This window comes from Neophocaena asiaeorientalis, unplaced genomic scaffold, assembly GCF_003031525.2.
Source record: "Neophocaena asiaeorientalis asiaeorientalis breed wild unplaced genomic scaffold, Neophocaena_asiaeorientalis_V1.1 scaffold548, whole genome shotgun sequence".
In the NCBI taxonomy this organism is placed as follows: domain Eukaryota; kingdom Metazoa; phylum Chordata; class Mammalia; order Artiodactyla; family Phocoenidae; genus Neophocaena; species Neophocaena asiaeorientalis.
Window position 1 is genome coordinate 764,119 of NW_020172009.1, and position 23,904 is coordinate 788,022.

General features: G+C 51.1%; 1 protein-coding gene across 1 annotated transcript; it reads right to left on the reverse strand.

The window, feature by feature from the left end:
* Positions 1–436: 436 nt before the first annotated feature.
* On the reverse strand, positions 437–23,416 carry SPARC (secreted protein acidic and cysteine rich). The gene is made up of 10 exons (XM_024750263.1): positions 23,330–23,416; positions 13,012–13,081; positions 11,459–11,521; positions 10,787–10,874; positions 9,249–9,370; positions 7,305–7,425; positions 5,403–5,536; positions 4,371–4,519; positions 2,153–2,301; positions 437–1,667 (listed from the first exon to the last, which is right to left on the reverse strand). Exons 2-10 carry the CDS (start codon positions 13,066–13,068, stop codon positions 1,639–1,641), a joined length of 912 nt encoding a protein of 303 aa, XP_024606031.1. The 5' UTR covers positions 13,069–13,081; positions 23,330–23,416; the 3' UTR covers positions 437–1,638.
* Between the last annotated feature and the right edge of the window lie 488 nt (positions 23,417–23,904).

A 23,904-nucleotide genomic window follows, 5' to 3' on the forward strand; every position in this document is an offset into this window, starting at 1 on the left:
TTCCACATTAGACTGTAAAAGCCAGAAGAACAGATGCTTTGTCTGCTTTGCCACATTTGTGCCCATAGCACCTGGAATGGGATCTGTCCAGGGGAGGTATGTCATAAACATTTATTGAATGGATGGATGGATGAATGAGTGAGTGGTTAGTGAAGGGAGAGAGTTGCTTAGCCTGGTGCTCTGATAATGAAGTGCAGTCATGAAAAAGGTCAGCCCCCAGGTCATAAAATTAAGAGTAAGCTAAATCTGTGCTTATAAGCACCATGCATTCCCTGTGTATAAGCAAGCCTGTGTGTGTGTGTGCATGTGTGTGTACAAAAGCACAAGTGTGTTTGCAAAACTTTGCATTTGTACAGTTGTGTATGGACACGAATGTCCATGTGTTGGCGTGTCAGGGAAATGAGGTCACTAAGACACATGCAAAATCACTCAGGAAGGCGGTTTCTAAGTCAGTACTTTTTATTTTGAAAGATTTGTCAAACTCTTCACATCGTGGTGAGAGTTTACATGATTAATAAGAAGCAGCTTTTTCATGAAATGCTTGGAGGTGAACGAGTTCTCAGCCTGTGAGATCCGACCATCCCATTGACTTTGAAGTTTCTTTTGATTAATAGAAAGAAAAGAGAGGGGTGGGGGAGAAGAGGAGGAATGTGCTAGCAACCAAAGGAAAGATCCCTCATGACAGCCATCCAGATGTGAAAAAAGAGGAAAAAACAAAAAAAACCCCTAAACAAAACCGATTCACCAACTGCACTTTTTCTGTTTTCCAACATTCTGAGCCTCTCTTCTTGATTTTGGCCTTTCTGGCTGAAACACCCTCCTACTCCTGCATCTCCCAAAGACAGTTCAGAGGGAAGCAGCCCTGTACAATGTGGTGATCTGTCCCCCAGAGGTGTGGTGGATTCTAGAGAGCTGATGGTCCACGGCTCTGAAAAGTTTGAACAAACAGCCTAATATGAAAAGAAACAGCACTGAAAAGTGAGGGGGGTGGGGAATGGTGAGGAACCGGGTTTACGTGAGAGTTTATGTATTCCCAGAACACAGTCTTGGGTTCTTTCTCTCAGTTATAGCCCCGGGCAAACAAGATTTGTTATCTGCGGTTCTGGCTGGTGGGTTCTGCAGGTTTTCCCCACCACTGATCCTCTAGCCCCAGAAACATCCTTGCCAACGTCACATGTCTATTACTTCCCTTTGCCCACCTTCAGGCCACATAGGGATGACCCCCCTGGCAGCCAATACCCTGAAATAAAATTAACACAAAGTCTGATACAGTGAGTATTAGTTTCAAACAGAAAAGTAGAAAATCTAAAGATGCAACGTGTGTTGAAGGCAGACTTGAACAGATCAAAATTTCCACCTGTATGCCACTAAGACGATGGGCAGAGGTGCAAACGTTAAGACAAAAGTGGGACTGTTAGTAGATGAGTAAGAGGCCGTGATAGCTGAGTTACAGCTAAGAATGTCTTGACTTGGGTTAAAATTTCCATGTTTAGCACCGTTAATGTATTCATTTAAATCTATATTAGCACCTTGACCCCAGGCAGAACAACAAACCATCCAAACATTTTAAACATTGGGGAAAACAGGAGGGGGAAGGTCAAAGAGAAAGAATCGGGTTCTGCAGGTGGAGACGTGGCTTTAGATCACGAGATCCTTGTCGATGTCCCCTGTAAAGCAAGAAGAAGCAGCGTTAGACTTGGAGGTCGGTGTTGATGGAGATGTGCTTCCCAGAGAGTTGGCGGATCCCACCCATCCCCGGGACCAGGGGCCAGGTGACCCGTCCAAGGTCAACCAGGGAGCCTATGACTGAGAACTTTGGTCTCCCCCTCCCTGGCCGGTCCTTGTCACTTACACCCACTGCCAAGTTACACTCCCTGTCTCCTCTCTAGGTGCCTGTCAGTTCCCAAAGTAGTGCTAGACACAGAGTGAGAGCTGATGCTCGAGGAAGGGAGAGAGAAGGAGACACCGATGGATGGACAGAGAAGGATCAGGAAGCCGCCTGAGAGAGCGAGGCCCACCCAGGCAGGGAGAGCAGACAGAAGTTAATGAGGCTCAGAGAGCAGAGATGGGCAGAGAGGACAGACACGCAGACGGCAGAGAGGGCAGCGAAGAGGGAGGAAGAGGACGGCGGCCCCTTTGCTCAGACACTCACTCTCCTTGATGCCGAAGCAGCCGGCCCACTCGTCCAGGGCGATGTACTTGTCCTTGTCCAGGTCACAGGTCTCGAAAAAGCGGGTGGTGCAGTGCTCCATGGGGATGAGGGGCGCACGCAGTGGGGCTAGCTCGGTGTGAGACAGGTACCTGCAGGGGATGAGGTGGGGAGAGCCTGAGAGCTTGAGAAAGCCCCACACCCCTGCATGGGGAGCCAGGGGCAGGGAGCCTGCCCCTCGGGGCCAAAGGAAAGGATGCTTAATGCAAGATGAGAAGCCAGAATCCTGGGTCTGCCCCCAGCTCTGCCACTGACCTGCTGTGTTTCTGAGAGCACAGCCCTGCCCCACCCTGAGCCTCGGTTTACCCCTCCCTCAAAGGGGGAGGAGTTGACCATAATGTCTAAGGGCCCTTTCCTGTTCTGATGTCCGTGGGTTCATAACACAGGTCTCTTGGTGCACTGATTTCCTAACTGGCTAAGAGTTGAGGGCACAGAAACTTAAACTGAAAATATTCAGCATTTCTGCTATTGGTAGATCAAAATCTGGTATGGAACAACGATGCATGTTTTCTGTGGACACATATTTTTACAGCTGCAAATGCACGTTAAAGAGGCTAAAAAGAGATGCATCAAAATGAAGAAAGTGCTGACTTCCGGGGAGGAGCGTGGGAAGAGACTGGGATTGGCAGGGAGGGTGGATGGAACTTTATCGTTTGTACACTGTGTCATGTGTAAGAAGGAGGCCTTTTGATTTCTCTCCCACTGTCCTTCCAGCTGGCCTGGACTCCAGAGCACATGTATGATTTTTTTTTCCTTGTTCCCCAGAGCCCTCAATTCGTTGTCCTGAAAACACTCTTCCCCAAGGGACTACAACTTGACTCCAATTATCTCTCTGAACCCCAGGCCCTCCTGCCCCACCCAACTCATGGAAGGAATCACATAATGTTTGAACTGAACCCTCCCCCGCTTCATTGTATACCAGTGAGAAAACTGAGCCCCAGAGAGGGGCGGGGACTCAAGCAAGGTCACCAGGCAGCTCTGGGACAAGGAGAGGGGAAGGATGGACCCCCTGACCCAGGCTGAAGCGCTTTCCCAGACTCACAGTCCTTGCAGCTCCATCCAGAAGCCTCCCTCCTGGCCCCTTCCTTGCTCAGCCTGAGCTCCAGATGTCCCCTGACTTCTGCCCTCCCCACCACAGTATGACTCAGATGGATCCCAGCCACGGAAAGAGCCTGGGAGAGAAGCAGCAGGGAGTTTCCCAGTGCTCAGGAGACCCCAGGCCCCCGGGATCACCCACAGGGTGGGCAGATTCCAGGCACAGGGGCTGGACCAGGAGGGAGCGGTGAGCTTCCCCGAGGGGAGCATCCCTGGGCACAGCGTGCAAGCAGGGTGGCCTTCCTTTTCGTGCTGCTCCAAGAACACACAGCAAGAGAAGGCCGGAAGGCGGTAGTGAGGGTGACCACCCCTGCTCAGCTGCAGGTGCGCCAGCTTCCACCTGCAACTTCCAGGAGGCTTCTTTACTTTTTCCTGCGACTGGGAAAAAACTGATCATCACCCAGAGTGTGAGCTCCATGGGGGCAAGGGCCATGTCAGTTCCGATTACTGTTCAATCCCCTGCCTAGAATCGTGCTGGGCGTTTAATAGACACTCAGTCAGTGTTTGTTCACTGACCAACTCCCTGCCTATCCTGCAGGGCAGTTACACAGCACTTGCAATCAAACCAAGGGCTTGCCTTGGGGATGGGGCTGGCTCTGTGAATTTCTTAAGAACGTCCAGGGCCGGTTTGCCCTGTTAGGGCTGGGTCTCAGGGTCTTGCTGAAGGACCGTGAGCACACAGGCTGCCCCACCTTGGCTCTACCACCCCGAGGAGTGGTACAGTCTGGCGTTCCTTCCTAGCTCGCTCTCCCTCCGTGAATGGATACCCCAGGCCAACACTCACCGGGTTAAGGACGGCTTTTCAGTTCCAATGGCTTCTGCCTCTTCTGGCAGGAGGGAGTGTCTCATGGCTTTCTTCCCTCCTGGTCCTGCATCCTTTCTCCTACACCTGTCCCTTCCTGCCACAGCCCTTAGGCAAACCGTGGGCTCTAGGGCTGGGAGCAGCAGAGGCCACTGGGAGGTTTTCTGACCGCATCTAGTGCACCTAGCAGCGCTGACCCATGACTGTCCACTCCAGAGCCAAGCCAGAGCAGCTCCCCGGGATCCAGAGGGCCTGGGGTCTTACCCATCGATGGGGTGCTGGTCCAGCTGCCCGAACTGCCAGTGCACAGGGAAGATGTACATGTTGTAGTTCTTCTCAAAGTCCCGGGCTAGCAGCTCCACGGGGTGGTCCCCGGCTTCCAGGCGCTTCTCATTCTCGTGGATCTTCTTCACCTGTGGGGGCAGAGACGCATGGGACAGAGTCCGGGGAGGCTGTCCAGACCAGTCAAGGCCCCTCCCGCCTCTGACAGGAGGCCAGAGCTGGCAGACACCAGCCAAGGCCACGGTTCAAAATGAGGAAAGGAAGTGGCGTAGATGGGTACCAGCATCTTGACCACAAAAATGAAGGCCTGGGGCGATCTCAAAGGGCTCTCCATAGGGCTGCCACACCAGAATGACTGGGGAGTATGTTCAGATGCAGGTTCCTGGGGCTTACTTCACAGAGACACTGATTCAGTGGGCCTGAGGTGGGGCCCAGGAAGCTGCATTTATCAGTACTCTTAGTGCTTGGTATGTCCATTAAAGTTTAAGATCCATAGACTCAGAAGGAAAAAAGGAATAAAGTTATTTATATCTCTTATGGAGACAAAGTGAGCAGGTCTTTTTTTTTTTTTTTTTACAGTACACGGGCTTCTCACTGTTGTGGCCTCTCCCGTTGAGGAGCACAGGCTCCGGACGCACAGGCTCAGTGGCCATGGCTCACGGGCCCAGCCGCTCCGCGGCATGTGGGATCTTCCCAGACCAGGGCACGAACCCGTGTCCCCTGCATCGGCAGGCGGACTCTCAACCACTGTGCCACCGGGGAAACCCAACAGGTCTTTTTGTTACAGGACTCCTCAGAGCCTTTAAGGTGTGAATGTACTCTAGGAGCCTTCAAAGGCAGCAAGGAGGAGTCTGTGTCCTAGCGCCCAGAATACAGGCACTCGTTGGAGTGGGGATGTGGGCTTACACTTGGGGGTCTAGATCTAGGAATGGGACTGTGGATCCCAGCCAGCCTGGGGCCAGGAGGTGTCCAGCTCAGGTGCCCTGGGACAGGATGAAAAGGTACCGCACTCACTCGCAGCTTCTGCTTCTCGGTCAGAAGGTTGTTGTCCTGATCCCTCTCGTACAGCGTGACCAGGACGTTCTTGAGCCAGTCCCGCATGCGCAGGGGGAATTCAGTCAGCTCAGAGTCCAGGCAGGGAGCGATGTCTAGGGTCCAACACACAAGCATGGTCAGCACAGACCCTGATTCTCCCTGCCTGAGGGCCAACATGCTGGCTGGGCGGCTCTCCCTGCCCCACGCCCCACGCCCCACGCCCTCCTCCAGCAAGAAGCTTCAATCGGCGACCTTGATTGAAGCACAGGGCTCAGCCTCTCTGGGCCAAAGTGTCTTCACACCTTTTGAACAAAAGAGATTGTGTGGGGGGAAGAATACTCTGCAAATGGGCAAGTGCAAAGGGCACATCTGCTGTCCCCTTGACCTTCATCTGATCTGCAGAGGGAAATGGTTCCCTCCAATGGCTCTTGCATTTTTCTGGGTGTTGCGCCCTGAAAACAGAGGCCAGGACCCTCGATGATGATGTTGACTCTTGAGAGGCGTTTGAAGCTGGGATACTGAGGAATAGCATCCACCCATAGGCCCCGCTTAGCTGGGGTGGGGATTCAGGTATGCTTGATCACCAGAACATTCTCAGCGATACGATTCCATCCTGGTCTTTGGAACCTAGGATCCCAGAATGTCAGACCTGGAGATTTCATCCAAGTCCACCCTCTTGTTGGACTTATTAGAGGTCCGTGTGGAGAGAAGGGGCTTGACTAAGGCCACACTGTCAGAGCCTCATCTGGCACCAGAGCATGTGGGTGCCTGAGGGCCTAGGGGTCCATCCTTCCCTCATCCTTTCACCTATGGAAAGCCCCCTCTGTGGTTAGGGCCACAACCTTCTTCACCAGCAGCTGGGGAATGGAAGAGAAGATCTGGGTTGGAGACGCTAGGCGTTGGAGGGAGTGAGTGATACGCCCCAGAAGACGGGAGAGCCTCTCAGCACGTGTGTCAGTCTCACTGCCCAGGAATTCCTACCAGCATTCCTCCCCCTGCCTTCCTTCTCCAGGCTGTGCCTTCTCATTTCACACCCTGGGCCCCGTAACTGGGAGAGTAGGGCTGACCACAGGAGAACCTCATTCCCCCTCCTCCACCTTTCTGCATGCTGCACACCTGAGGCAGGTGAGGGGCCCTCCCCAGTGTCATCTGGTGCCAGGATGTACCAGACACACCACATGGATGTTGTCTTGGAGGGGAGCAGAGGTGGCCTTGGGTGTTTCAGATGATAGGGAGGCAGCCACGGTGAAGCAGAAGCCTCGGCCAGCTGAGACTGCACCTGGGATCACTAACAAAGGGCCAGAGGACACCCTGGCATCCCTTTCGCCAAACACCTGGCTCCCAGGTTTCTAGAAGAAGGTGGTGAATCATATGTCTTATGCGGGCAGACAGGAATGTAATGGAGTAAAATGGCCAAGGATATGACAATATTGAGTAACAGGGCCTAAGGGGAACTGACAGCCTTGCCCCAATTTTAAAGCATTCAAATCCAAGTAGTTTCAAAACACTTTATAGGCCCAGGTAGAACATCACTTTTGCTTCACATGTTGAAGCAGGAAAGATTGTGGTTAGCCCTATAGAAGAACTTCCTCATCTTTACAGGAAAGAAATGAGCTGTCTTGGATGCTAGTGAGAGGCTCCAGAAATCCTCCCTGATCTTGTGCTCCCACAATTGCTCAGTTCTTCCCTGGACATGTCCTGAATGCAGACACCTATTCGTAGACAATCATCTCATTTTATAAGTGGGAACCCTGAGGCTCAGGGAGGGGAAGAGATTTGCCCAAGATCACACAGCACAGGAGTGGCAGAGCCAGCCTCCTTGCCAGTTCAGTGCCTTCTCCCTGAGATGGGAGGCTTGGCAGGGTCCAAGGAGAGACTCACATTTGCAAGGCCCGATGTAGTCCAGGTGGAGTTTGTGGCCCTTCTTGGTGCCCTCCAGTGTGCACTTGGTGGCAAAGAAGTGGCAGGAAGAGTCGAAGGTCTTGTTGTCATTGCTGCACACCTGGCGGCGAAGCATAGAGGGCGTCACATTCATTCCCAGAGCCCTTCGCTGGTACCGCCATCCTTGCCCATTTCAGAGTTGGGGACACTGAAGGCCAGGCAAGGAACGTGATTAGCCCAGGGTCATACAGTGAGTTAGTGGTGGAGCCCGGACAAGAATCTACTCTTTGGGCTCCCAGGCCAATGTTCAGCCCATGCTGAGAGCCACTGCTGGTCTCTGAGCTGTGGTATGACTGAGTCAGGGCTGAGACATGGGAAAGCAAACCTGGGAGATATGGAAAGGATGAATTGAAGGTGAGGATGGGTAAAGCGCAGGGCGTGCAGAAGAGTTAATACAGCAGGCCTGGGATTGTTATCCTTAGAAAGGCGTGCTTATGAGGTTGGCCCTTGGCTGGAGTCTGAAAACGTGGCTGGTAAACAATTCCCTGCACTGTTAGAAAACTGTCCACAATGATGAAAGTGGCTCACTGTGCCTAGATTGCTTGTACAAATAATATGGTTCATGCTGAACATCTGTTTTCCTGCTTGGAGTCTGGACTTTGGGTACATTTTAGGGAGAGGATGTCTGTGTGACTAGCCCTCAATTAAACGTTGGGTGCTGAGTCTCTAAAGGGCTTCCTTGGGCAGAAGCCTTGCTCACATGTGGCTACATCTCATCTTTGTAGCTGGGGAAAGAGTGGGTTCTGTGAGACCCCCTCATGGCAGGGGGAAGAGTAAGCAAGACTGTGCATGGATTCCTCCACACTCTGCCTGTATCTTGTTCCCTTTTCATCCAGCTACATACCCTTAAGTCTTAGCGGTGAGTGCAACTGTATGCTGAGTTACGTTGGTCCTCCTAGTGAATCTCTGCATGAGGGGATGGCGGAGCAGAGATGCCGTGGGCTGAACAAAGGCAGTGGCAGAGTAAGTGGCTGTGTCAGGAGGAGGGGAGCCTTGCGTTGAACATCCTGCACACGCTTATTGCTTATATATCACTGCAGAGGGAGACCTGATGGGCGCTGGTGACCGGTGCGGTAGGGGGTGAAGGGGTGACGAGGAGGGGAGAGTTGACAAAGATGCTAAAATTTGGAGCCCAGAGAATAGGCTGTACTGGGGAGAGATTGAAGATGGAGAAGCCAGGTGGGAGGTTGTGGGAATGATACTGGTACTTGATTTGTTGCCCTGAGCTAGGTTACCACTAGCACAATGGTTGACATGCATGGGTGCTCAATAAGTATTTACTTGGATGGATGGATGGATGGATGGATGGATGGATGGATGGTTGAGTCCTACTGGAGGTATAATGAACAGGTTTGAAAGATTTTAAAAAATAGCACATATTGAGAACTTACTGAGTACCAGACATTATCTGACAAATCCCCACAATAGCCCTATGAGATAAAGTCTATTTCTGTCCCATTTTTAGAGGTGAGAAAACTTGGAGTGGAACATAGCTAAGATCCCACATTAACAAGTGGTGGAGATGGGCTTTGATGTCAGCCTTCAGTCTGACCCAGAATGCACATTTTTGGACCTGATGCTTTGCCAAGCTGCTCCCACATATAGAAAGCCCCTATCTCGGTGCCTGGCGGTGTTGATGTATTCCCTTTGGAGTCTGAGTAGAGCTGGAAGCTGGTGGCGCCACGTCAATTCCTGGTGGTTGCTGGAGAGTCCAGTGATGGGAAGAGCCTCCCCTCTGACTCACTTGCTGTGAATACACCTAGCGAGGGGACTTCTGAGACTGGAGCTGCCCCGTGGGACCACCAAGCCAGCAGTGTTCTGGGCAGATGCTCTGTGTTCTGAGGACCCCAGCCCCCCGCCCTGCCCCTGTCCCTCGGGCCTCACCTTCTCAAATTCGCCAATGGGGGCAGGGCAGCTGGTGGGGTCCTGGCACACACACATGGGGGTGTTGTTCTCGTCCAGCTCACACACCTTGCCATGTTTGCAGTGGTGGTTCTGGCAGGGGTCTGGTAGAGCGCAAGGGCACCCGGTTAGCATCACCCGGGCTAGCACGTCCACCCCACCCCACAGTGGATCCTTGGACAGAAGTCCTAGGCTGTGGCCCCCACTCGGGCTTTGAGCAGCCCTGTGTCCTCCCTTCTCTTCTGCTGAACCCAGCAATCGGCATGTAGGGGAGCAGTTGGCTCAGTTTGGGGATTAGAGACTCAGTCTGAGGTCAGGGCCAGGCACACTTGGGGGGCTGGGGGCTCCGTCTGGGACCCAGTAGCGCCAGGTGCCATATAGCTCCCCCAAGGATGGAAGCAACCATTGTGTCCTCAGCTGTTGGTGGATCAGTCATCGCAAGGCATTTTGGGATTTTAGAATAGACTTTCTAGAATGACTTGGAAAGTCAGCTGTCGTCACGGAGCCAGGGAGCTGTGAGGCCCAACAAAACAGACTTGAGCAGCTGTAGCGGAAAAGGGAGCAGAGCCCCAAGGCCCACACTGAACAATAGAGCCCGCCTGTGTCTGGTAAACACTGGATGAGGGGCGTGGAAGGGAAGGAACGTGACTCAGTAGACGCCGCTCTGCTCCAATGAGAATATTCTGTGCCCTCAGGATGCGAGCCCGTCTAGCCTTTTCCTCCTGGTGCTTGGCTTGGGGTATCATAGTCATCCTTTGTTGGATGCCTGCCCTGCTAGGCCCTGGGCCAAGGGCGCTTCTGCTTTATCTCATAATCCTCTGACAGCCCTGGGGCAAGGATCTACCATCTTCACCCTTCCCCAAGTAAGACATGCGGAAGCTGGGCTCAGAGAAGCTTCGCAGGCTGTCGGAGGGCATCGCAGAAAGAGGCGGCGGTTTGGAGGCAAGCCTTGTTTGGTTCGCCTCCAGAGTCTGTGCTATTAGCCCCTGGGGTACGGAGCATCTCCACTGTGTGGGATGGGAATGCTGGCACTGTGGGTGGGAGCCAGAGGCCCTGGGTCATTGCTGTGGCCCTGGCGCTAACTCCACGGGTAGACTTATATGAGTTGTGTCAGGTTTCCAGGCCTTATTTCCCCACGGCTGTGTGAAAATCAAATAAGCTCACGAGTGTGAAAGCTTCTGGGGCCATCGAGTGACCAGATGGGAATGGGGACCTCAGTGGGAATGTGAAACCCAACTTTGGAATTACAGTAAAGGGCTATAAGGGGAGAAGGCCATTTGCAGTTTGAGAACTTCCCTTCCTGACACTCAAGGCCTGGCTATAAATAGATCTTTCCAGATTCCAGAAAATAATCCCAACCTTTTCAGTCAAGGCAGTTTCTCCTCCACGGCCCATCCTGCAGCGAGGACCCCACCCTGCATTTCCTTGGGAAGGAACTTCATGCACACTGGGCCCACGCTTTAGGCCCAGGTGGCAGAGGGCAGAGGCTTCATGTGACCAGACACGGGGAAGGGACCTACTTTCAGCCACCACCTCCTCCTCGGCTTCCTCAGCACCTTCATCAAATTCTCCTACTTCCACCTGGACGGGGTTGGTTCCCACAGGTACCTGGGGTGGAGGGGGAAGAATGAGTCAAATGGCCCTACCCCCATCCCAGACCTGCAAGGAAGGGGCAAAGCCTGGAGCCTCAGGTACCCACAGAGGGATGGGGAGAGACAAGCTGGAGAGGGGCACTGGGCCCAGGTCACAGAGAGCACAATTGCCAGGTCCAGAAGTGAGACTGAATCTTACAGGCCGCTGTGCCTCTAGGGCCCCAGACCTCTATGGAGATGCCTCAGAGGCCACCAGGGGGGTCAGAGCAAGAGGGGGTACCAAGCTCTCCACCCTTCCAGCCACACCAGAGCAGCTCCTCTTTCATCTGTTTGACATATGGGGAAGACCGTGGGCGATCATCTACGAAAAAATGTTCCACAGCTTAAAAAGTAAACAAAATTCAAAATCATGGCTCCCAACTCTTAGGTTCCGTGGAAGGTTTGGGGAGCATTCAGGAGTGTGTCAGGATTGGGGGATACACAGGATTTACATCTGTGCTGCGCCCGTTCCAGCAGGAGGCCCACAGCACCTGTTTGGCTTTCTCAGGGAGCAGATGTGGGCAAAGAGGGGCCGCAGGTCTGGAGTCCCTCCCCACCTACCTCGGATACCTCAGCCACGGTTTCCTCGACCACCTCCGTCTCATCAGGCAGGGCTTCCTGTTGCTGTTGGGAAGTGAAAATGGGGTTTGGAGAGGTCAGGGCCAAGGCCAGCTTCACTGCTGAAGTGCCTCGGCTTGGACCTCTCAAGCTGGCGAGTTAGGAGAGCGGCTCGTTGGAGACCCCCAAGGCTGTGCACTTGGGGGTCTCCAATGAGCAGAGCCCCTCAGGGACTTCTGTGAGCAGGGATGATGCACAGGAGAAGCCAAACACGGGGGCCCTGTGGGGCTCTGGAGCACCTGCCTTTATAGTTATATCTGGAGCTTCTACCTAAGATTTGGCTTGGAAAAACATTTCCGCCGCTTAGGCTCCCATGAAGTGTGAAAACCACTAATGCAGACCAACTCCCTTCATCTTACAGATGGGAAAACTGAGACCCGGAGGGGATGAACACTGAATTTTAACAGAGGTCATTATCTTCCCCACAACCATGATATCATCATCATCATTATTATTATTTGGCGATTCCTTCTTGGAGTCAACTTGGAGTTACAAGAAGCAAGATAGCATATGACTTTGAGGTGCCTGGCTGGCTGGGGCTTCTTCTAAAAGTGATGCTAACTTGCCAGATCTTTTGCCAAAATCTCTCAGGATTGCCAGCATCTACCATCATCACACCTTCTAGTGAAGAGAGGGTGAGGGAATCATAGGTGAAAAACTTTTCTTTGCCCACTTCACGTTTCTTCCTCTGTCTTCTGGTCACAGCTTCCAGCGTAGCATTGGATGACCACTGCTGGCCCTCTCCATGCGATTCTTGGAGGGCCTGTCAGTCAAGGTGCCTCACAGTCCCTTGGCCAAGAAGCAGGCCCAGGACCCAAGCTCAACTAGATTGGCTCTCCTTGAATTTTTTTAATCTTGTTGGCACGTTTTCTCAAGATGTGAAAACTGTCAGAGTAGAGACATTCAAATGGCAACACTTCCATGACCATCCGTTAGATCTTACCTCCAGGACCGTCCATTAGATCTTACCTCCCAGATCCCAGAGCTGCCCTTTTCTAGTTCTCCCCAAGGCCTTGGATTTTATAATCTACCCCTATATCCTTTTCCCTCCTAATTTAGTCAGATTGGAGTCTGTTGCTTGCAACCAAGTAGCCCTCATTGATTCAGAAACTAACCCAGCCCTCTCTCTGTGGCTTGAATCCCTTCTAGCATCATCCCCATCGGCACCCCCCGCCCTCTGCTAGAATTCCTCATATGACAAACAGGTCACTTCCTTCTAAAACAATTCTAGTCCCTTTCTGGGAAGCTCTGATTGTTAAAAAGTGCATCTTCATGTTACATGGAAATCTCTCTTCTCTAGAATCTCCACCCAATGGTCCTCATTCACTTTTTCTTCGGAGCTTATTAAAGAAAAAAAAATTTTTTTTTTTAATTAGACAGTTAAATCATGATGGGGAAGTCTCCGTCCCTTCTGAGCATCTAGGGCTGGCAGATTTGATGCCCCTGGGCTGGTGGTGGGAAGTAAGACCAAATAGATGTGACCTTTAGGTACTTACAGGGGCTGCCAAGGCCCACCCGGCCAGGCAAAGGAGGAAGAAGATCCAGGCCCTCATGGTGCTAGGAACCCTGTGGGGAGGAGAGAGATGGAGAGTTCAGTGAGGGGGAGGTTTCTTTTTTGGGATCTTAGTTCCCTGACCAGGGATCGAACTCGCACCCCCTGCATTGGATGCGCGGAGTATTGACCACTGGACCGCCAGGGAAGTCCCCATGGGGGAGGATTCTTGATGGAGAGTTCTTGACGCTGAATTCCTGTGATATGCAAGGTAATTTTAGGTGGTCCATGTTAAAGGATAGTGAAAGACACGGGAGTAAGTTGCTTCTACTCATTTCTCTTTCAATCCTGATTATATGAGAGTCTCAGTTTGGTGCTAATGTGTCTTTAACACCTAACACTCATCCTTGTTGAACCGAGAGTATGCCTCTGGCTCAGAGCCTCCACAGGAAACTACATTCAGCTGGAATTCAATAAATTTGTTTTGTCTCCTTTGTGTTTAGTTTTACAGTTTCCTTCTATTTATGACAAAGGTACACAGATTTTTCCATTTATGGTAGTGGTCTTAAGTCTCCTTTCTCAATACATTTATTTATTATTAAATTCATTTATTTATTTTTATTTTTGGCTGGTTGGGTCTTCCTTGCTGCACGCGAGCTTTCTCTAGTTGGAGTGAGTGGGGGCTACTCTTGGTTGCGGTGCGCGGGCTTCTCCTTGCGGTGGCTTCTCTTGTTGAGGAGCACGGCCTCTAGGTGTGTGGGCTTCAGTAGTTGTGGCTCACAGGCTCAGTAGTTGTGGCTCACGGGCTCTAGAGTGCCGGCTCGGTAGTTGTGGCGCACGGGCTTAGTTGCTTCGTGGCATGTGGGATCTTCCTGGACCAGGGCTCGAACCCGTGTACCCTGCATTGGCAGGCGGATTCTTAACCACTGCACCATCAGGGAAGTCCCCTCAATACATTTATTTAAGTTTTTAAAAAGTGATTTGACAAAGGTGATTGGCTAATTCGTCAAGTCTGGGCAATGCTGAACCAGATCATGTTCAAGGGTCCCTTCAATCCCTGGTGTTCTAGGATTGTTTTCTTCCTATACCCCAAACTCTCCTCCTCCCCTCCTCTTCCTTCTGCTTCTTTCCCATCTCTAATAAGAGAAGCTAATGGGCAGCAACCTCTTGCCAATTTGAGACAATGAGATCTACATTCTAAACAAAGAACAATAGTTTTTGAGTGTGGCCCGTGGAACTTGTGGCCATACTTTCCTCCATTTACCCAGGAGGATGGCACTTCTCCGGATCCTGTGTGGGAACTAATATCCAAATGCTTACATATGTTGCATGGTACCTTCCCTTTCCCCTTCACAGTTAAAGGATGTTAGCTGAGATCTAGAAAATTCTCCTGCCCTGGTCACTGCTGTGACCTTCCTCTAGATGCTGAGCTCTCGACTCTAACAATCTCCTGACAGGAAGGCATCTTGGAACAGAATCTCCTCTGATGGTTCACTGCCAAAATGCCATCCCTAACTGAGGAACTATGGTGGGGACATTTCGTTTCTTGTTCTAACTGAATGGACTTCCGTTTCCAAATGGCTTTAGAAAGGTCTTCCTTATACTGTTCAATTTGCCTCCCTCAAGCTTCTCCTGGTCTACTCTGATGGTCCTTCTGTGGCCACACAGGGCAAGCATGCTCCCTCTGCCCCCAAGCAGCTTTTAGCCAAGGTGAGCAACAACCGTATCTTCCCTCGTTTGTCCCCCAAAACTTCCATATCAGTCCCATTATCCCTAGTTCCTCCCAAGACTTCTCAACTGACCAAGCACCTTGGTGGGAGGTACCCTGGCATCGTGGAAGAAACACTTGGCTTGGAACTAAATACCAGGGATTCTGATTCTGTCGAAATACTAACCTGGTGTATTGGTTCAATCCTTCATCCTCTCTAGACCTTGGTTCCCCCTTCTGTTGAGAGCGTTAGACTAGGTGAACACTGCGGTGGTAGCCTGGGCCCTTAAGATGCCCTTAAACTGTCACAGCATATGCTGGTCTAGGCATACATCCTCCCCTCTGATATCCTCCATTTTAACTTGGATTATGGTATTTGGGGAAACAGGGGAAGGGCAGTCTTCATAATGGTCCCTTATTGGACTGAAATAGACACTAAACCTCACTATTTCATAGAGTATACAAGAAATAAAACCAACAGAAATTTAAAGATATCAACCTGGGAGCCTGGCTTTGCTTCACGATGTCCCCAGCTCCCAGAGGAATTCAGTCTTCCCCTTCCAGGCAGTTTTGGGAACGTTCCTCCCCTCACACAGCTGTATGCTTTTCTTCCCCCCTCTCCCCGCAAGCCTTGAGGTGGAAAAATCTCCCTTCTTCCTTCCACACTTGGAAGATACAAGCAAATCAACTCCCGCATGTGGCTTTGGACGAAGGGAACAGGAGAGAAAGCATGAATGAAGGGCTTGTCTGAGATTGTTTGGAGTTGAAGGGTCAAAGTGAGACTTGTAGCAGGAACAAAAAAAGTCATCTCGTCTGGGCTCCAATTGCAGAGAAGACATATCGTTAGAGAAACAGCCCAACTAGGACTGGAAATGCAATAAGCTTCAGGTTGGAGAGCCAGGAAGACTGATGTCTCCAGAGTCTGTGTCCTTCGTATGAGCAGAGGAACCGCTCCTTCTCTTTGACCAGGGAAGGGTCTGTGGGTCAGCTCTTCTGTCTGCCCTGCCTCACCACCTGCGCTGTTTCCCAGGGGCACACTGACCCTTTCTGCCACCCCCATCCTTGGTGCTGCAGCCGGAAGAGAAAAATAATTCTACATCTTACAGTACTTTATAGTTTCTAAAGGCCCCACATATAGTACTCTGTCCGCTTGGAGCCTCTGACACACTGGCAGGCATGGGAGGGCTCTGAGTCCTGCTGTCACAATGAGGAGTCTGAAGTTGAGAGGGAGAAAGTCACGCAACATTCAGGCCCCTTTCAAGCTGACAAACTCCCTTCCCATGGCGTTGGTTTGGGCCTCACAGGGGTCATGCTCGGAGATGGGAGTGGGGTGGGAGAGAAAAGCGGAAAGTGAGAATGTTAAGAAAAGGACACGAAATCTTGGAGGAGGAGTTATTCTCCAAATTTGAGGTTTTGCCCAGTGCCCAGTGCTACCTCACCGGTCCCAGAACCCTCTCCCTCCAGATGATGGGATGGGAGGGAAGGGGGGCAACTGGACTGTTCTCGGATGCGCGACCATACTCCCTGCATACCTATGACCTCCCTCTTGGAGGTTCTGTAAACCATCACTGGCCGAAGAGGCAAGGCACCCATCCTGCAAAGCTAAGGGGGTGCATCAGTAACGCCAGCAAGGTCAGAACACAGGGTCAAACCCCAGCATCCAGAAATTATCAGCTGTGCACCCATCCTTTGCCAACCAAACCTAGGTCTGGCGTGCCCAGGGAAAATAAAAATACTTTTGTATAAATGAGCAATTTTAAATGAAAACTCCCTTCTTTGTATCTCTTTAGTTTGTAATGACACCTGTGTTTATCCTTTTCAAAATGTCTTCATAATCCGGCATCCCACTGGGGGCTGAAGGCATGCCTTTCTGCCTTCTAACACAGGAGAGAAGGCTGAGGCCCGGAGCCGGAGTCGGGGAATAAACCTGCTCAGAGCCCCAGGGAGCTAGCGGCAGGGCTGAATGAAGACCCAGGCTGCCCCCCTCTGCCACTGGCATGCCCTCCACCTCACACACTGTTTCCCTTTGTGGCAGCTCCCTCCCGAGGTGCTCACCTGAAGGGGGCCCAGTTGGGCTTCGAACTGGCCCAAGTTACAGGGAAGGAAAGGAGCCTGAGGGGGGGTTGGGGGGATGAGGGGGGCAGGAGGTGTGTTTCCCTTGGCTCAGTGGTCATCAGATGCAGACACCGCTCACTCCCACCCCACCGCCTGTCCTGCCTCCTGTTCCGTACATCCAGTCCCTTCCTTTTGCCTTTATTTGCTCTGGAGATGGCTGAAAACCCGTCCTTGGCTGCCAGCAGGACCCGAAGCTGAGGTCACTTCTCTGGGGATGGAAAAGTACAGCCAGCGCCCCCAGTTCATCTCCCTCAAAATATAACGGGCCTCCTTTGGGCTCTCGCTGGACACTGAAAAGTCCCTGAACGTCAGAACTGGGGAAAATCTCAGAATCATAAAATTTTAGATCGTGGGTCTTAGAATCATAGACCCCTAAGAATATGAAACACAGAATCTGAGATGCAGTCATCAAATCTGATTTGAGTAGAAGAGTTTATGAAGCAATGCAGTCTAATAGAACTTTCTGAGATGATGAAAATATTCTATATCTGCATTGTCCAATATGGTAGCTACTGGCCTCCAGCGGTTATGGAATACTTGAAATGTTGCTAGTGTAAATGAAGGGCTGAAGTTTTCACTGTATCTCATTTTAATTAAATCTGTGTAGCCACATGTGGCTAGTGGCTACCATATGAAACAGGGTGGTTATCAAGTTTTATAGAGGCAGTATGGCAGAAAGGTAAGCCCAGGGGCTCTGGAGATAGAATATACAGGTTCAAATCCTGGCTCTGCCACTTAGCATTTGTGTGACCTTCAGAAAGTGACTCTCCCTCTCTGGGCCTCAATTCATGTCTCCGTCTGTAAAATGCAAATAACACACCTACCTTGAAAGGCTCATGGGTGATTTGCCCGAGAGAATACAAGAGGTTAGCAATGGAAGAGCATCTTAAAATCCAAAGATCCCAGAATCTCCACCCCCCTTGAAAATCCAGGGCAAGGATACCAGCTCTTTGTCTGTGGCCCAGGGAGAAAAGGTGTTGGGGTGGAGAAAGGAGACATTGCTCCTCTTGGTCTCAGGCACACCAGCCCAGCCCCCAGTGGGCACAGTGACAGAGCCGGCCCCAGGCTGCCCTCTCAGTTGAGCTGCTGACGCAAACCAGGCGTCTTGCTTCCACTGTTTGGCTTGCAAACAAGGGTTCCAAAAAAACACATGTTCCTGGTAAACAAGCCCAAAGAGAGGAAAACAAGTGTAGAGGCTAATAAAGGAACCCCGTGAGTGAGCCAGGCCCGCCCGGGAGCTGGGACTCAGAAGGAGGGCTGAGCCAGGCCAGAGAGGCACCATCACGGCCAGTGTAGCCACATGGGCACTCACACCCCGGGGGAGCAGACGCAGCCAGTCAGAGGTGATGTGGAAGTCGGGTCCTGGGTTCGAGTCTTGGCCATGTTGCTCCCAGCTCACCATGCAGGTTAGGGTAGGCTCCTCTACTCCCTGGACCTCACCTAGCATCACTCATCTGCACAATGAGGGGTATCTTTTAGACCAGTGTATTCAACATACAAGCCAGGAGCTCTTTCTCTCAATGAAGTCTTCTGCACAAGTCCAAATCTGAAACAGCTAAGAGCCTCTTGCATTTGTTGAACATGTGAATGTACTATTATCTATTCAATGAATTAGCTTGAAATTAGAAAAAAAAAAAAAGCAGGTGAAAGCAGTGTTGAGATGGGGGCTGGAAATCCTGTACACTTGGACACCCCCTGAGACACCTTGGAATGCCTCTAGGTTCTTTCGTGAACAGAGTTTGAAGCCCTTGGGGCCAGGGGGTCCCTAAGTTTCCTTTCAGCCCTGACATTCTGAGTCAACTGAAGCAGAAATCTTTCAGAATACCACCTTTCCCAACTTGCCCCTTGACTCCCTGCTTCCACTTCTAACATTTCTTGCTGGAAGGGAAGAAGCTAAGGGAAACTTTTAGGGTATTATGGGTGCTCAAGCCTAGCTTTGAAGAGGTTCAGAGGCAACTCAGAAGTAGCCCCAGAGTGTGAGACTAGAATCAATCTGACTGAGGTTCTATAAACAGATCTGAGATGCCACGTTTCACCATGGTTAGGAGAGGCCCCAGGGTGGAGCTTCAGGCTCTCCTTCTTGGCTCCCCCTAGGGGCCACTGCTGCAACTGGGTGACCACAATGAAGGGGATGAAAAATAACATCAAAGTGTCCAGGCTGTCACATCCTAAAGATAGCAAATCTGTGGCATATATGCCTCCACCTGCCCCTCCTGTGCATGTGGCAGACATTACTAATCAATCATACGACCTTTTCCTCTAAAGTCCAGAGTGGCATTCAAATCCTGAACACAGTTCTTCTAGCAGCTGTCAAGCCATAGGAAATCTCTTTGCCGTGCTTCTGATTTTAGAGATAGGGAAACCGACGATCAGAAAGGGAAAATAATTCACTCGAGGTCGTATGGCAAGCTAAACTTCTCAGATGTTCAGAAACATCCAGATGTTTGCGTTTTTATTTTTTCATCTGATCAAGTCAGGATCCTAAGGCTATGACCAACACAAGATGGCCCAGAAGGATCCACAGATGAGATGGGTTAATACCAAGTTTCTGAAAGAACCCAGCTCTGGAGAGAGTTGCTATTTCCATTTGTATTTTCCCTATAGATATCAAGCTCTATAGCTTGATGAGTGAGGACAGAGTTAATTTCCCGTCTAAGACATCTTCTGGGTGAGGAGGCTGTTTTTCTAAATAATTCTGTCAAGTTACTGATTGCTGGCCTTGGGCCTGCACAGCCCAGCTGTCCCTGAGTTCAGGGTTGGGGTCAGGACCCAGGCTCTGTGCTGCAGAGAAAAAGTAATTTCTTTCATCCCCAGGGCTGGCTGAAAACTCGGCTCCAGCCTTCCCTTTCCTCCTCTAAAGGAGGTTAGGGAGGGAGCCAGCAGGAAGCAAATGAGCAGCCGCCCCTTAGCCATATCCTGCTGCCCTGATGACAAAGCCACACGGGCTGGCTTAGGCCATGGCAGGCCAGCGAAGGAGAGAAAGAAGTCCTGCTCGTCACTTATTATTCGCGGGGCTCATTGCCTCTAGAGGGAGGAGGGTATGGAGGACGCCAACCTGCTCAGATGAAACGAACAGAACACGCATTGAACATCTGGATGTTTCCAGACATCTGAAAGTGTGGCTCAGGCAACAGTTTGCTGTGTGACCTTAAGTGAGTTATTCTCCCTTCCTGAGTCTCAATTTCTGTCTGTAATATGTAACAGGCGGTCAGGAGTCTGTCTCCCTGCCATGGCCTATAGTTAGATCTGGCTGTGCACATCCGTGTGTGGCTACGAACAGCAGCTGTGTATCTGTATGAGTGACCGATGGCCCTGAGGACCTCTGCGTGAAGCTATGTGTGCGACTCTGTGCGTGTCTACTTGACTCGGCATCTGTCCGTTTCAGCCTGTGTTGGTGAGGGTCAGAGTTTGCATATGCATCCAAATGGACACCTGGGCCTTGTCTGGGAGTCAGGGTATCGTTCAGGGAGAGCTTTGAGTGCATGACCTTCTGTGTCTGCTCATGTATTGAGACATTTATTTTTAGCTATGCCAGTGGGTGCCTGTTGGTGAAATCAATGTTTATATATTTGGCATCCTCGTGGGTTTTTTATCTCTGCACACATAGCTACCTATCTAAATAACCTCAAAAATAAAATGTTTTCCTGTTTACCTCACATCCTCAGCTCTTTCCTCCACCATCCTTTTCTATTTATAGCTTATTTTCAGCAAGGAAGACTGCTCTTGTGAATAGCAAACCCCAGCCATGCTATTGGTTGACAAGTCTCTAGAGATGGATAAAGATTTTAGCAGGACTGTTATGTAACCCAAGACCCCCTAGCCCATCCTCTCTTGTTTCCTTTTCAGCTAGGGGGCCAGGAGGTGTTAAAAATGTAGCCCAACTATTCCTTCTAATGAAAGCAGCACCTGGCATTTAGGTTCACAGGACTTCAGAGCTGGAAGGGTACCTGGAGACCATTTAGTTACATTCCCCATTTAACAGATTGGGAAACTGAGGTCCAGAGAGGGGAAGTGTCTTTCCAAATGTCACTCACTGTGAATTAGGATCCACCTCTGCCATTGCCTTGGCCAGTGCTCTTTCCACACTGGAGGGTACAACACTCTTGGGAGATACTCAAGAAGATGCCCAAATCAAAAGAATTTGAACAATATTTATTTCATTTACATGTGCCTGTCGGCACTTTTAGTAAAGGGAAGTTATATCCAAACCCCAAGATGATGAAGCTGCCAGACAAAAAAGCTGGGGATGATTTCAACTCTTTGGATGCCATAAATTCATCAGTTCTAAAAACCCATCTGATTAAGTGGGAGGGCCACAGTGTAGCAAGTGCTTCGCTGTGCATCACCCTGTTTTGTCCACACAGTATCCCTTTGAGGTGGTGCTGTTATTGCTTTTTAACCAAAGAGGAACCTGGGGCTCAGAAAGGAGAAGCCATTAGTTCAAGGTCAAATGGCACCTTTGAGGCAGAGGTGGAATTGAAACTCAGGTCTTCAAGTTGCCTGTCTAGGAAGCGGAAAGCATATCACAGCCTCACAGCTGCCCTGGGGTGCTGGGAGATCAGAAGGGCAGGACCTAAAGTTTGCTGTCCTGGTGTTTGGGGACAGAGAGGAGTGGGGGACATTCAGACTGAGCCTGATGTTCTAAGTGTTTCTAGAGTCCCCAGCCAGCAGGCAGAGACCCTGAAAAAAAGGTTGCCATGGCAACTCGCATTCCTCATGGAGTGAGTCATAGCAAAGTAGAGCCTTTTGGTGGGTGGGACTTGGAAAAAGTTTCAAAAGTTGATTCCTGCCCCAAGCACCGCCCCCTTCCTCCCCACCCTCCCTCCCTCCGCTCCAGGCTTTGTCGATGTGGCAGCTGATGGCTGAGTTAACTCTCTCTTCCCCCAACCACTCCCGTTTCAAAGTTTTTCATCCTCCTGCAAATACACCTTTGCTTCCAGTACCCACCCACTCCATCTTCCACATCATGCCCTCTGGCTACCTGGAGGGTCAGCATCCATTTGAGAATATGTTAAGACCGAAGGCTGTGAACATCCTCTTCTACACTGCTGCTGTCTCTGCCTCTTTCTGTCTCTGTCTCTCACACACACACTACTGTATATACAAATTTAAGGGGTTTGCAGGTGCCTTTAAGCCTATTCAAAAGCTAGTCTGTGGATTCTGGTTTAAGAGACCTTCCTTTGAAAGTTTCAGAGGACAACGGGCACCCCAAAGACCATCAATCAAGTCCACCCCTCTTACTTCACAGACAGGGAGACTAAGTCCAGAGGAGACACTTACCTAAGATCACACATAAAATGTGTACCTTCGGTCTGCCACCTTGCTTCTGATGTGCTTCTCACCCTACTGTCAGCACTTGGGGTGTATAGAAGTTTAACCCCAGAGAAAACACTTTCTCTATGTGTTCTGCATAGAATAGAATTTTCCGGAGGAAAATGTGTGCCTCTCTGTTCCTTTTGGGGCAGAGTGGGCTTCCTAGAAGACATGCCTCCCCCAATGCCCCCTTTTCTCTTGGTGTCCTCAGGGACTCAGGAAGTCCACTTCTCAACCAGCCAGTGGAGCCATAGACCGAAGAAGACCTAACACCAGCCTGTGTAGAGTTTGAGCTTCTCATAGCAAGGTGTGAGAAGGTTGCCCTGGAGCCCTCTCCATCTTTCCTCCTCCCTTCCGCTCTTTACAGCGCATCCCCCCACCCAGCCTCCCATCAGACCCAGTGCCTCAGCTGGACCATATCAGATGTCTGGGGTCTTCAGATCTAGAAACACAGAGGGCTACTTCTGACCATTTCCTGTGTTTACACCCCAGGGAACCCAGGATAAGACTGACGGTCTGATAGCGCTATTTCAGGGTGAATGGCACCGGAATCAGTGTGTGTGTGAGTGTGTGTGTGTGTGTGTGTGTGTGTGTGTATGTTGGAGGACGGGGTTTGAGAGGGGAGAAATTCCAGGGAAACAGGAGCCTTCCCAGAGGTGCTGATTAAAAATGAAGACTCCCCCTTTGCCTTCCAGAGATCAATGTATCATTCAGGCAAAGTCTCTTTTGGAAAACAGAGCCCCTGACCAAGAACCAAGTCTAGGAAGTTTCTTCTTCTGGAATGGGAAGCAGGGCAGACTCTGCTGCTGGCCGGTCCCTCTTGCAGCTGTGCCCAGATCAGATTCCCAGGAAAGGAAGAGGCTGCCGCGTTTGTAAAGGCAGCCTCTGAAACCAGAGAGACGGACACAGAAAGAGACAGAGAGAAAAGACTCCCTCAAAGACAGTCTGATTATTTTCCGCGAACCTGAAAGGGAGACCAAGTTATCCTGAAAAGCAACAAGCAGCAAGTCCGTGGTCCCTTAAGGGGAGCAATGATGGAGCCCAAAGGAGATGCACATCCCTGTCTCTGATCCAGGAGACCTCCCAGCATAGCTTCCCCTCCCCTGTACACAAAGTTGAGGAGTGAACCAGAGTGCAGGAGTTATGGGACTAAAGAAGGGACAGGCAGGGCAGGGGTCGTGCATACCTCAGTGGCAGGCAGGAAGGCAGCAGGCGAGAGCTCCGGGCAGTCTGAAGGTCTGCAGGAATGTGAGGGGTTTAGAGCCTGGTAACAGGAAACCACTCGGAGCTCTGGGCTGGGTCTCGCCCTCCACCCCGCGGTCCCTCCTCCTCCTGTGTCTCCTCCTTCCCCTCCCTCCCCCTCCCCTTCTCCCCACAGCCAAAGCTGTCTCTGTCTTCCATTTCTTTCTTCCTCTCCTTGTGGGTCAGGACGGCCCACCTCCCCTACCCCCGTCTGCCACATGGGTTCTGGAGCCGTTGCCTAAACAGACAGACGGAGCGGTGTGCCAGGGCTAGAAGGGGCGGCAGGAATCACCTAGAACAGCCTCCTCCTTGTTCAGAGGGGAACTGAGGCCTGGAGAGGCAAGGGATCACCCCAGGTTCCCAGGGGCAGAGCCAGGCCCAAGGGTCTTGATTGTATGACCAGTGATCTTTACAAGAGCCTCCCTAACATCAGTCAGTGCTGAGGAGGGCAGAGCAATTGGAGGGGGTTGTATCTGTGACAGAGGCAAGGCTAGGACTCGCCTCTATACAGACTAAAGA